At 39.6% G+C, this 14105-nt stretch overlaps 1 protein-coding gene across 1 annotated transcript in view; it reads left to right on the top strand.

The window, feature by feature from the left end:
- Positions 1 to 14105, top strand: part of MBNL3 (muscleblind like splicing regulator 3) — a 104529-nt gene that overhangs the window by 30421 nt on the left and 60003 nt on the right. Inside the window, exon 2 of the mRNA XM_035008760.1 lies at positions 10466 to 11329. Within this exon, the coding sequence (XP_034864651.1) occupies positions 11153 to 11329 (177 nt within the window). The 5' untranslated portion in view covers positions 10466 to 11152. The remainder of the gene's footprint in view (positions 1 to 10465; positions 11330 to 14105) is intronic.

Below are 14105 nucleotides of genomic sequence, written 5' to 3'. Positions count from 1 at the left end.
TGAGACAAAATCATGTGTGTAAAGAAGGTGGTATTCTCTGACAAGAGGATGGCAAAGCAGTTGCATTGAAATTAATGGGAGACACAGACTCACAGGGGTCAATAAATCTTTATAATCTCAGAGGCAGGGGCCTACCTTTCCCCAGGGATTCAAAGCTATGGAGAGTACCCTTCTGGGTTTCAGTAGTGTGAAATGCCTCCATAACCACAAATCCAAGTCCAACACTGTGGTTATGAGTTGTCAGGGAAAGAAACTAAATGAATCAGGATGGTGGAATTAAACTTCTGGGAACTTTGCCTGCCCATTCTGATCACGGATCGCCAAGATGTAAGATGTGATGAAATTGGATCACAAGCTCTTCATGTGTACACTAACAGTTTCAGGTGTTTTATCCAAGTAGATGAACCTTTCTGGGCCTCTGTTTAAGGTTGAAGTAATCAATAGGTTACTTTGTTCCTCACTGGCTTTGCTAACTGTTGTGAGCTCATTTAGGGTTATTTGGAGTATTGTCATTTTGATGTGAACTTGATTTTCCACACCCTTCTTTTTAAAACCCGAAATCTGGATTTAAATTACACACCTTATAGGAAGAGGCACATAAGTTATTTCCCCGTTTTTTGAGGCGAACTGGAATTGCAATTGATAGATTCCACGGAATTGTTCTTATCGAAGATGAGTATTACATTTCTGGGGTAAGGTGGTGCTTTCCATTCTCATGGTAAAATTAAACCAAGCTTCTCTTCACATCCCCTCTACCTGTTGAAGCTGACCTTGAGAGATAGTTACACATCTTTCTTTAGTGTTAGCAAAGACATTGACTACTTGTCCAAAATGCAATGAAAAGTTGTTAAAAAACCATCCTAGTTTACCTTTCCTCTAAATTTTTCTGTAAAGAAAGGCCCCTGACTCCTAATCCAGCAGAAATCTCTCTGAAATATCGAGAGAAAAATGGAATTCTTAATTAATTAATTTATTTATTTTAAAGATTTTATTTTTAAGTAATCTCTACACCCAATGTGGGGCTTGAACTCACAACCCCAAGACCAAGAGTCACACCTTCCACCGACTGAGCCAGCCAAGCACCCCTGGAATTCCTATTTTAGAGGCCTTTAAGGAAGGATACTCTCAGGCCCGTGAGGAGATTGGGAGAAGTTGAACTTAAGATTCTTGTCCTGTGTTCCCAACTCTTCACTGCTAACCCTTTACTAAAGCAGCCCGCTTCCCAATCAACTGTAGGCGATTGATTTATAGAGATATATTTCAGTCAGGTGTATGATATGAATGAGAAACATAATGCCCCTAGCAGGAGTAACTTCAGACACAAAGGGTAGAACACTTGCGTACGCGTGCCTAGAAAACTCACTTTCCCAGAAACCTCCCTTCAAGTCTACTAGAAGTTTTGGCATTGATGTGTTAAACTACTGGGTCCTTGAAATCAGGGTGCATTTGGTCCTTTCCCAACATTTTCAGCCACAAAGCTCTGTCCTCTGTCCTTTCACTAGTTTTGTAAGCACTTCTAATAAGGAGCAGAGGTTTTTTGTTTTTTTTTTAAAGATTTTATTTATTTATTCATGAGAGATAGAGAGAGAGAGGCAGAGGCAGAGGGAGAAGCAGGCTCCCTGTGGAGCAGGGAGCCCGATGCAGGACTCGATCCCAGGACCCTGGGATCATGACCTGAGCTGAAGGCAGACGCTTAACCGACTGAGCCACCCGGGCGTCCCGAGCAGAGGTTTTGTATTGAGACTGAGAACCTTGATTTATTGGCTATAATACCTAGATACAGCGATGAATTCCTTTACACCATTAAATTGCTTTGATGCGACTTAAGTTTACTTCTCTGACAAATAGTCATCTTTATGTGACTCATAAACTTGACTAGACAGTTACTTGGCCATTTATAAGTATTAAAGGATAAATAAACATTTAGTGATAACTTTTGATCATTGTTTTGCAGTGTGTGTGTGTGTGTGTGTTTATTGATGAACAGTGAATGTTCAACCAAATCTTATCAGTGAGTAAATTGGCCCCGAAAATTCAATTGAATTCAACTCACTGTGTGCTTTGGGAGGAGCACGAGCACTTTCAAACCACTGGAGTGCTGGTTAAAGTCCTGTAGCAGGAATTTACAGGATGCCAGTAGGGGCCAAAAAGTGACTATTTAAACTTAACTCCCTGCCTGAGCTCATTGTGTGACAAAATATAACTGAAAAAAAAAAAAAATCCTCGTGGAGCTTTCAACTACAGTTTTAAAAGGAATTTCCGTCATAGAGGTTAAGATTGACAAGTATTTGAGTCAATTTGGAAAATAGGAATACAGTTATTTGTCCTTACTGACTGGGGTCACTGACAAATGGGGAGTTGGCAAAATGCAAACAAGAAGCTGCACTTTTCATTTCGTTTCTCTACCGACTTTTCATGCAGGCCTGACTTGAATCACTGCCTGGCCTGGCCTAATGCAGCCTGTGAGCACTCTGACCTTCCTGTACCTCCCTTTCATCTTTTGTCCTTCCGGAGTATGTTGGATGCATAAACTTGGCTCTGACTGTGTGTTGTAGGCTCCTTAAAGAAAACCATTTTAAAAGGGCAGATCATTGTGACCACAGCATGTTTATGGCCACGAAGTTTCTACTCGGCTTAAAATCTTTGAGCGAGGCTTCTTTTTCCATAACAAATATATATTCCTCGGGTCGCTTTCCGGGTCCTTCGGAAACTACCCATACATTATTTGCCTTCCGTGGTGTCAGCTGGCCATCCTAGCCAGCCCATGCCTGCTCACCATCCTATGGAAACCTGGCAACTAGTGTTCTCTTTTCTTGCCTTCATTCACCCAGTTTCTGTTTCTTCATTTGTCTATTTTTTAAGATTTTATTTATTTATTTGACAGAGCGAGAGAGCACAAGCAGGGGGAGTGGCAGAGGGAGAGGGAGAAGCAGGCTCTTCGCTGAGCAGGGAGTCTGACATGGGGCTTGATCCCAGAACCCCGGGATCATGACCTGAGCCGAAGGCAGATGCTTAACCATCTGAGCCACCCAGGGGCCCCTCTTCATTCATTTTTTAAGGGCCTGCTCTACTTGCTCCTCTTTGAAAGCTCTGGTGACAACTCCAGGCCTGAGTGACATTCTCCCCTTAGAATTCTCCCTGCATTTGTCGTTCATGGTCCTGAAGTTTACTCTTTTTTTTTCTTTTTCTTTTTATTAACATATACTGTATTATTTGTTTCAGAGGTACAGGTCTGTGATTCATCAATCTTACACAATTCACAGCGCTCACCATAGCACATACCCTCCCCAATGTCCATCACCAAGCCACCCCATCCCTCCCACCCACCTCCACTCCAGCAACCCTCAGTTTGTTTCCTGAGATTAAGAGTCTCTTATGGTTTGTCTCCCTCTCTGGTTTTGTCTTGTTTCATTTTTCCTTCCCTTCGCCTATGATCCTCTATCTTGTTTCTCAAATTCCTCATATCAGTGAGATCATATGATACTTGTCTTTCTCTGATTGACTTATTTTGCTCAACATAATACCCTCTAGTTCCATCCATGTCGTTGCAAATGGCAGGATTTCATTTTTTTTGATGGCTGCATAATATTGCATTGTATATATGTACCACGTCTTCTTTATCCATTCATCTGTTGATGGACATCTAGGCTCTTTCCATAGTTTGGCTATTGTGGACATTGCTGCTATAAACACTGGGGTGCAGGTGCCCCTTCGGATCACTACATTTGTATCTTTGGGGTAAATACCCAGTAGTACAATTGCTGGGTCGTAGGGTAGCTCCTGAAGTTTACTCTTAAGTGTCTACATTGTTGGCTTTTCTTTCACATTATGTTGTTCTTGCCTCCCCAACTCGAGAGGCTTCCTCAGTGCAGAGGCGGTGTCTTTCACCTCTTCGGATTCCCCAGAAGCTTGGGACACAAGTCTGTGCATACAGTTGGTGTACAATAAATGTTTGTTGGTTGATTGGTATTCTCACACATGAACATTTTTAAAGGCCTCATTCGCTTGAATTTTAGGGCATGATGAAAAATATTTGTTAAATGGATAAAGTGAACAACAGATATGGGGTTTTTGTTTATTTTTTGCCCCTCGCCTTCCCCATCCATGGCCAGCCAACATCTAGGGTGGTGCCTGGGTCATATTAGATGCCTGATAAATATGTGTCAAATGAATTTTCAGCAAAGTCACCCTGCATGTAATTAAATGCCATCAGTCTTATGACTCATTTTGTATTTTATTCATCTCAAGTGCTTGAGCATTATAACTTGAATTGCCAAATATGTTACATTCCCATTGACTTCAAGTTCATGAATGAAGAGCTTTTAATGGCACTGGACTTATGTCCCATGAACACAAGGAAGCAATTAACCAGTGTTGTTTAATAATAACTGCGTCTAGAATCCAGGTTTTAAGGTGTATTTATATTAAATTGGATTTGTTTAAACTCTTTAAATGGCATTTATTAGCAAGTTCTAATAATTTAGTATATTATTGAAAAGAGCCATACCTTTTATAAAAAAAAAAAAAAAAAATCAACTTCAACAGGCGTAGCCAGTCACATATGTTGCTAAAGTTATGGTCAAAAGAGACACTGTGGCACTTTTTCTCCTGTGACCCAATGTATAAACTGAGGTGTGTGTGTGGGGGGGTTCTCTTAATTGCCTTATGAAATGGAATAACTTGGCTTACCTGTTTTTTGTAGAAGGTATATTAAATGTATTACCCTAGGAGTAGTGTGGGGAAAAAATGCAATGAAGCTCTAAAAAAAAAAAAAAAAAACTTAATGAAAATGTTCTGCACATAGGCAAAATAGCCTTATTTGTACAGCCTTTTCTTTGGGACAGGAAAACCCATTTTCCCTAGGACTCCTATGAAGTCCATCCGTGCTGCTCAACATTTCTCCGGTGCCTTAAAGGGCGTGTATTGGTAGACTGCGAACCAAAACACGTGAGGGAGATAGAACTTGAAGCAAACTCGAAAACTTGAAAGCTTTTCAACCTTGTCAGCTTGCCAACTCAAAATAAATGGTCACAAGAAACTCTGAGCTAATACAGATGTAAGGGAAGCTTAAAATGGAAGGAAAGCAAAACATTGTTTTCATTCTCGAGAATTCTTATAGATGAGCATTAGCGAACAGTCAAAACGAACCGTTATTTTCCAGGAAGAATATGTAGGCAGTGTTTCTTCCTATGGCTCCAAGGGAAATCACCACCCCCACTCCCAGCTCAGTTTCATCACACTGATTATTGGGCAAAAACATTCCAAAGATTAACCTACTCTTTGAAGATATAGACAGAAATCATTTGGGTGTCCCGTATTTTTACTTTAAACCCAGGATGAGATCTCACTGCAACCAAATGAGCAGGAATAGACCATTCCTGATGACAACTGAATGCTCCATATATCAAGAATCCCAGGTATTAACAGTCCAATTTGAAAGCCAGAATTGCGAGAAAATACTCAACTTTATAGGGCCAATTGATTTGAAACTGACAGAGGTGGCCAAAGTTCAGCCAGCCTAGAGGGTGTTCAACTGACAAAACTTGCCAGCAAGGTAAATAGAAGGGTTAATATTAAATTCCCTTTTACTCTTTGACCTCTCAAAATAGGAATCCTGGGGAATGCTGCATGGCTCTAACTTCCCACGAGATTGAGCCAGCAAAACTAAGTAAGATGTGATCTCTACCTTCAAGGAAGGTACAGTCTAGTAAGGGAGAAAAGTTAAGGGTCTATAATGAGGAAGAATGTTTACAAATGCGCTATGTACCCTAAGACAGACACAGTATCGTGATATGGTTAAGAGGGGACTCTGGACTCAGGCTGCCTGGGTTTGAACCATGGTTTGATCATCTACGAGCTACACGAAGTTGTACAAGTTAAATGAATTAATCTTCCTCTACCTCTCTTTCCCCCATCTGTAAAATGGGACAGTAGTAACCCCCCCCCCCCCCCCCGCCAAGAGGAATCAGGGAGCAGTACGAATTGGTGTAATTTTGAGGTCTTCTTTTTGGGGTTGCATTTTTATGCAGTAGTATTTGAGTGTGTGCTTAAGAGTGTTCTCAAGTCATGGGGCTTGGTGTCCCATTCATGGTGAATTAGCCTATGCAGAATTTGGAAGACCTAGCGTCTGCCTCCAGCCCTTCATAAACTCTCACAATCATTTCACTTCCTGGTGCCTTAGGTTTCTTCTCTAGTTAAATGAGCATAAGTTTCATGACAGCAGGGACCTTATCTTGTTCAACATCTAGAACAGTGCCTGGCTCATGGTAGGTGCTAGCTAAATGTTGGTGCAGCTCAACTTGGGGAAATGAAGATGTTGATACAACAGACGTGAATGTAATTTTGAGAAGGAATCATAAGTACTGCGCAAAAATGACTGGCTTTCTGTGTGTAAGGTTCCCAGAGAGATAAGAGATAAGAAATGATCTCTATGACATTTCTCTTCCAGGATCTAAGCATGAGATTTCGAAGCAGGAGATCTTGCCTCAAGTCATGGCTCCACCACTTAAGGCTTTGTAATTCTAGATAAATTACTTAACCTCTTTGGGCTTCATTTCTTCATTGGCATTTTTGGGCGATCACCCAGGCTTTTGAGTGTTCTTTAGAGCTCCAAAGATCAAGGAAATAAAAGCACTCATGAACTAGCGAATACTATGCAAGTACAAATGTACTAAGAAATGGTAGCTCTTCATGCTCTACATTAGAGGACGATAAATCATAAAAAGCAAAATTGTATTCCTGTTACTCGAGCTTAAGGTAGTGAAGATAAAGCCGTATTGTCTCCCAAAGTTGATCTTCTTTAAAATGCAGGGGAAAATGGCGCACTCCCTGTTTCGTATACACAGCCAGACGAGCAGAGCAACTTGAGAGGACTGGTCTCCCTCGGCACACCAGCTCCCTTTAGCCGCCGCACCTCACTTCTTCTGAGCCAGCTCCAAAAGCTGTTCCAAGTCTGCAGGAAGACATGTGCTGGCTAGGACTGTTTTTGAGAATTAGCCAGGGTCCCATCAGAGGTTGCAGGACAATTTCAAAAAAGAAAATTCTTTCTCCCATTGCCCCATCTTACATAAAATGCATGGCCAGAGTCCAGCACCTGTTTGCATGTTTCTTTTCCAAAAGTTCAAAATTCAAATGTATTATTTATTGTCTGTTTCTATAGTTGATGGACCTCTGTAGAAAAATCTTTCTCCAGACCCTCAGACCCTCACTGTTTATGTTCTGAGCAAATCATTCATAAATATATATATATTCCTTTTTGGTTATTTTTCATTCACATGAATCTTCTATTTGTGTTTTTGCAGTTGAGATGAAACTCAATATCTGATACTCAGAGCTTACTTTTATTTAGCAAATCCGTTATTTCAGTACGTGTCTGTGGCAGAATGCCAATAAATTAAACTTTTATCGATTCCCTCGGCTGAGTCGCTAAAAATTGTTGCTGGTTGACGCTGGGTTAAATTGCAAGCTGCCCAGTATTCACATGTGTTCAGACAGCCTATGTAATTTAGTTGTAGGACTAAATATGAATATATTTTTAAATATAAACTTACAAACCTGCAGAATGTTCTCTTTTAGAGTATTTTCCATACTACACTAAGTCAACTACAGTATGGAAACTAATTTGCTCTTGAAATTCCACTTAGGAACACTATGTAGAATTTGTGTCTAGGGAGAATCTTAAAAAGAAAGCTTGGGGTAGCCAGTTGTATCACTTGTGAGGCTTTTTTTTGGGGGGGGTGTAATGTTTCTTTAGACTTCTTTTTAATATATGTAATCCACATACTATCCAATTCACCCATTGAAGTGTACGATTTTGTGAATGTGTTTGAGTATATTAAAAAATGGTGCAACTATCACTATCTACTCTAGAATATTTTCATCACTCCCCAAGGAGACCCTGGACCCATGAAACAATTACTTCCCTTTCTCCTCTCCCCAGAGTCCTTACAACCACTCATTTGCTTTCTGACTCTGTGGATTTGCCTATTGTGGATATTTCATATAAATGGAACCATATACTATGTGGCCTTGGTGACTGGCTTCTTCCACTTAGCATAATGTTTTCAAGGTTCATCCACATTGTAGCACGTAGCCGTACTTTGTTCCTTTTACTGATGGAATCATATTCCATTTCGTAGGTATATCACCTTTTGTGTACCCATTCATCTGTTAGTGGACACTTGGGTCATTTCTACCTCTTGGCTATCATGACTAGTGAACATGAGTGTATACATAGCTCTTCGAACCCCTCCTTTCAGTTGCTTGGGGTATATACCTAGGCACAGTGCAAGGTCATGTGGTGACTGCCACAGCAGCTGCGCTATTTTACATTCCCACCAGCAACGATGGTTCCGATTTCTCCAATTTTTCTGGTTTTTACTATAGCCATCCTAATGCTGGTGAAGCAGTATCGCATTGTGGTTTTCATTTACATTTCCCCATCTGGCTATTTTTTTTAAAAAAATATGGTAAATATTTTCCTAGAGGTCATTTGCCTGACAACCTTAACCCTCTAGAACATGATCCTGCATGGAACATATTGCAAAAGGGCCCCCAAACCAGAAAGCCTTGCACTTTGCCCCCAGGCCCATCATTCAGTGAGTAACTAACTCTTATTCAACATTCATGATTGGCTGTTACATTTTCCAGAAGGGAGCTGGACAATCCACTATGGCAGATACTGTGGCAGAAAGACAAGTGACAGTAGAAGTGACCACTAACAATGTGCCACCAAAGGAGGGAAACTATAATACTTTCTAGGACATTTATGACCCCAAGTCTTTCATTAGAGGTCAAAAGATGTTCAGTATTTTGTAAGAAGGCAAAGCTACCTATAATACATTTTAAAAAGGGTTCCATGAAGGATGATTCAGAGAAACACTTGTTTGCCCTTGGATGGATAAGCTTGCCTGAATTTTCTAGATATTTAATTTCTCGGTGATACCTAAACAATTAGGTGATACTGAGTTTCATCTCGACTGCGAAAAGACAAATAGAAGATTCAGATTCTGTAGGGTTGTTAAAGATCTCGTTCAAAAATTTAAATGAAATGTCTTCAAGAACTTGAATTCTACTTTTTTGATGAAGTTGACCATGGGTTGATTTGACTGATACTCAGAGCTTACTTTTATTTTAGCAAATCCCTGTTATTTCAGTACGTGTCCGTGGCATAATGCCAATAAATTAAACTTTTATCGATTCTCCCGGCTGAGTTGCTAAAAATTGTTGCTGGTTGACGCTGGGTTAAACTGCAAGCCTTAAAGCTGCCCAGTATTTAACATATGACTGAACCGTGCTTTCTGTCTCACTTATTTGTATATGCTGAAACCTCCTCCTGAGTTGTTTCAGTATCCCTTTACAGAGACTAAGAACTAATAGGGCATACACAGAAAGAAAAAAAAAAACCCAGGGGCACCTGAGTGGCTCAGTGGGTTGTCTGCCTTCGGCTCAGGTCATGATCTCGGGGTCCTGGATCGAGCCCCGTGTCAGGCTCTCTGCTCGGCGGGGAGTCTGCTTCTACCCCTCCTTCCTGCTTGTGCTCTCTCACTATCTCTGTCTCGCTCAAATAAATAAAATACTAAAAAAAAAAAAAGAAAGAAAGAAAGAAAGAAAAAGAACCCAGCATCTTTTCAGAGGATTTTTTTTTTCTTTATCTGAAGCCCATTTTACATTTTACATTCTCTCCCCTACCTCATCTGCAGTGGGTGTCTGGCGAGTTACGTCATGACCATTTGATGTGATCATCAACAATTACATTTCAAATACACATGCAGCAGGACCTCTAAGACCAACTTAAATTTTCTTAGCAATTCGTCTTCTGGATTTTGAGAGCAGATAAGCAAGCCTTCGATCAGACCATAGCAAAGCCAGGTTAATGACAGGTCTTTGATAGCCTCTAGAACCTGAGGGGCTGTCCTGTCCAGCTCTGGCATTTTCTGTGCGATGAACCCCCAAATGAATTTCTGCCCCCAAACAGAATGAAACCATCGTTTCTCCTTTTTAATTGGGCTTGTATTTCTTTTTCTTTTAAGATTTATTTATTTATTTGAGAGAGAGAGAGCTTGCGAGCGAACCAGCAAGGGGAGGGGTAGAGGGAGAGAGAGAGAATCCTTGAGCAGACTTCCCGCTGAGCGCAGAGACCCACGCGGGGCTGGACGCGGGGCTCGATCCCAGGACCCTGAGACCATGAACTGAGCTGAAACCAAGAGTCCACTGCTGAACCCACTGAGCCTCCCAGGCACCCCAGCTGGGCTTGTATTTCAGCAGTAAATCTATATGGCTGCCTCCTTTTACTCTACACTGGGAAATGCTCTTTTTATTCACAACGGCCGACTGTACTATGTTGCACTGTCAATATCTAGCTGCTTCCTGTTTTAAATAGGATATGGTACTTCTTTTCCAAATCTGAAGTTTAAAACCGAAGTATTGCATTCTAATAGCTAATTTTATTTTTTTTTTCTTGCAGGTTTCTGAAAAGTGCCTTTTCTGAACACTGCTGCTTCGATTCTACTCTAGAGCTGTCTCTTTATAAACCCCTCTCCCTCCCCAGCCCCCAAACCTGGTGTGCTTGCAGTTCAGTCTCAGCAACTGGTCCATTCTTTTTTCCCCTTCAATTCCCAGTTTTCTTAGTCTTTTTCCTTCCTCCTGATTTTGCAGCAAAATTTATTTTTACAGTTGTAACATCCTTACCAATCTTAGTCATTAAATCCAAGAAATAGGGAGAAAAACATTTCTCCCCTTGATCTGAGACCATTCCACAAATTGAAGGGCAACCAGCAGCACATGCTTTTTGCAAGAATAATTGAAAACATCAACTGGAGAGCACAGAATTCTTTTGAAAGCCTGCCAGTTATTTGAAGTAACTTCAGCAGAGGAACAAATTAAACACTCAATATCTTAACCTATCTGGTTGCCTTCTTAGGAGTTGGTCTCTAATTTAATTTTTAGCTATTCTGATACAATTTTTACTTTGTGATTGGCTCTGTTTGACCAGACCAAATTTTGGCTGAAACGAAAACCTAAGTGCTAACAAAGAAGCATTTCACGAAAGCAACTTTATCTCTTCACATATAGCTTGAATTCACTTTTAACCATTTAACAGCAGCAAAACTATCCTAGAGAGGGTGTACTTGATTCTAACTTTGCTTTCAATATGGCGGCTGTCAATGTCACCCTGGTTCGTGACACCAAGTGGCTGACTTTAGAAGTCTGCAGAGAATTTCAGAGAGGGACCTGCTCTCGAGCTGATGCAGATTGCAAGTTTGCCCATCCGCCAAGAGTCTGCCACGTGGAAAATGGCCGTGTGGTGGCGTGTTTTGATTCTTTAAAGGTGAGTCTCATCTACATGCACATAACATTTCATTTAAATTTGTTGATGTCTATGTGTTTTGAAATATGATGTGCTTTGAAATTAGTAAAGTTAATAGCGTGGAAGTGGAAGTTTTGTTTGTTTGTTTGTTTAAGACAGGATGTAGACTCTGTGCTTGTAGAACTAAGCCAGACTATAGTTCATCTTATCTCATCAAAGCCCACTGATCAAGATAGATTTGAAGGAAAAAAATTAAAGAATTTTTGTAGGAGTGAGAAATTGCAGCCTTGCCATACTTTACTTCTTTGTATAGGATTTAAATGTTGAGTACAGGGATCATAATTCTCATAGAGCCTAAAGAAGCCCTTTACTGAATTATAGCCCTATTAACTATGTTATTAAAATACACTTGGCAGGGACCAGGCAGCTTTCAGAGGACAAGTGAAGTCATACTCAAAGAGTATAAGGTGAAAATCTCACCATCCAGGAGGAAAATGTCTTTTAAAGTTTATTTTAGTAATCTCTGCACCCAATGCAGGGCTCGAACTCACAACCCCGAGATCAAGAGTTGCACAGTCTACCGACTAAGCCAGCCAAGAGCCCCCAGCATGCTTAGTCCAAGTATATTTTGAAACTTTAACTTAAACATTGGTACCAAACTAGGTTCACTTAATTTTCTTCCTGAACTGATTAACCAATTTTAGATTTGTGAGTACATTTTATAAGGCAAGTCTTATTGCCAAGGTCATCAAACCTGAATATTATGTACTAGACTATAACCAAAATATGAGGGCAAATGAGATATTATGTAGAATAGAACATATGTGATTGCAGAACAAGAAAATGCACTGACTTTCATGTGTTATTCATAGTTATCTTTAAATTAAGGATAAAGATTTATAAATTAAAGCGCAGAAGTAAAAAAAAATAGTAATAGATTCCTGGTTTAATAAGATTTGCTACGATGCATTCGAGAATTTTTTTTCAACATACATCAAAGTGAATTAAGCCTAATAAGAACCTTTTCAATTTCTTGATATTGTTTTAGCCTCATCATGACCAATTTTACCTCATTAACATTTTTATTTATGGCTGCATTGGCTGACAGAGATGTATTCCTTTTTGTGATCATTTCTTCAGAAAACATTTCATCAAGTTACATCCTCCATAGATAGTTAATTTAACTTATTTCATGGTTAGTACTTTTTGTTGCAGACCCTCCCAAGTCAAGAATGCAAAGTTATTATTGTAAAAAACCAGTAATTTTTGCCATTGAAAATGTCTGAATTGCTCTTATTTGCAGCAGATATTATGATTAAAGGGCTTATTCTCTACATTTCACTATCATTCGAGTTTCATCTACAATTATTTTGTATATTATTAAAATCTCCGCTGCATTACCTGGCAATGCCTTGAAGCAGAAAAGAGCACTGGGTTATTTGGGGTGGAAACAGGAGATATCTTTCATCCAGTCCGTCAAGTGGGTCTGGGATAGCACGAGGCACTGTGCATATGTTGTTTCAGGAGATCTGGGGGACAGTCCCAGCCTTGCTACTGTGTCTGACCTTAGCTACTTACTCTGGTAAGGCTTACATTCCTTTATCTCTACCTAACTTCCAGGATTATTATGGAGATGCCATGAGATTACATAAACGAAAACTCACGTATCACTCTAAGAGTGAATTAAATGGAAGATTATTTTCTTGCAATTCACTAAGATGTTTGTTTGAGGAGTTCTTCAAAACAGCTCTATTTAGTTAGGGTTTATTGTTTCATTCTACAAACTCATGTTCCAAATGGACATACCCAAATCCAGTTGCCATGAGTGTCATATTAGTTCTTCAAGCTAAGTATCACTGTTTTTATAGTTTACTCTTTGATTGAGAGTTCCTTGCAGGCTTTGTAAATTCTCTCTTTCCAGACATCTGGTGGAAGGAGATAGGTGATCCTCCTAATCATTGGTATAGTTCAGGTCAGAGTGCCATAAAGGAAATATTTGGAAGAAAATAATAAGCAAAGCAATTTTTAATAAAACACATACTGTACTACTACTTTGAAGGTTGGAAAATGTTTAATTCAGAGACTACATAGATAGTGGCCAATGAATATTGATAAGCCACTTAATTATTTAAATACACTGTCTACTCGCTGCATCCAGTGTTTTTAAAATGATTTTTGCATTATGTTAATATCTTGATGACCAATCACACAGGATAAAGACAATTTATATAAACCTCACATTTTCAAATTTTAATGAAAACTTTAATATTTCAAATACACAAAGCCTTTCAAACAATTAATTAATTTGCCATTTAGACAGCACATTCATCACAGTTCCATGTCTGCACAAGAGCTTGGTGGCTGTCTGCTTTTATATTATTCCTTATCCATGATATGCATGAACCCTATTACTAAGTTGGGGGTAATTGACCTATGTGGATTGTACAACGATCCTATCTATAATACACAAATAACATACCTCAGTGTTCATTGTGGCATTTACTATTGTATAATTGAAACACCTTTGAAATGCATCTGTGCACTATTTCTATTTCTGTGAGTGGTTAATAATTGAAGCAGTCATTTGATGAGTTTTGGGCTGCTGCTTTTGGTGCTCTGTCTTGTTTTTGTAAGGATTTCATTAACACTAGGTACTCTACCAGATGATGATGGTTCTTTGCCTTCCTAATAGGCACAATAGACACAATATTCTATACTCACCTCATAATGAGGGAATGTTGTCAAAATAAGGAGGGCCAGCTTGATGGCTAATTGTGCATTGTGCTGAAGTGCTGTG

Source organism: Mirounga leonina, unplaced genomic scaffold, assembly GCF_011800145.1.
Source record: "Mirounga leonina isolate KUSES-001 unplaced genomic scaffold, KU_Mleo_1.0 Mir_101664, whole genome shotgun sequence".
In the NCBI taxonomy this organism is placed as follows: Eukaryota; Metazoa; Chordata; class Mammalia; order Carnivora; family Phocidae; genus Mirounga; species Mirounga leonina.
Note: the sequence above shows the minus strand (reverse complement) of the source record. Positions and strands in the feature narration are given on the sequence as shown.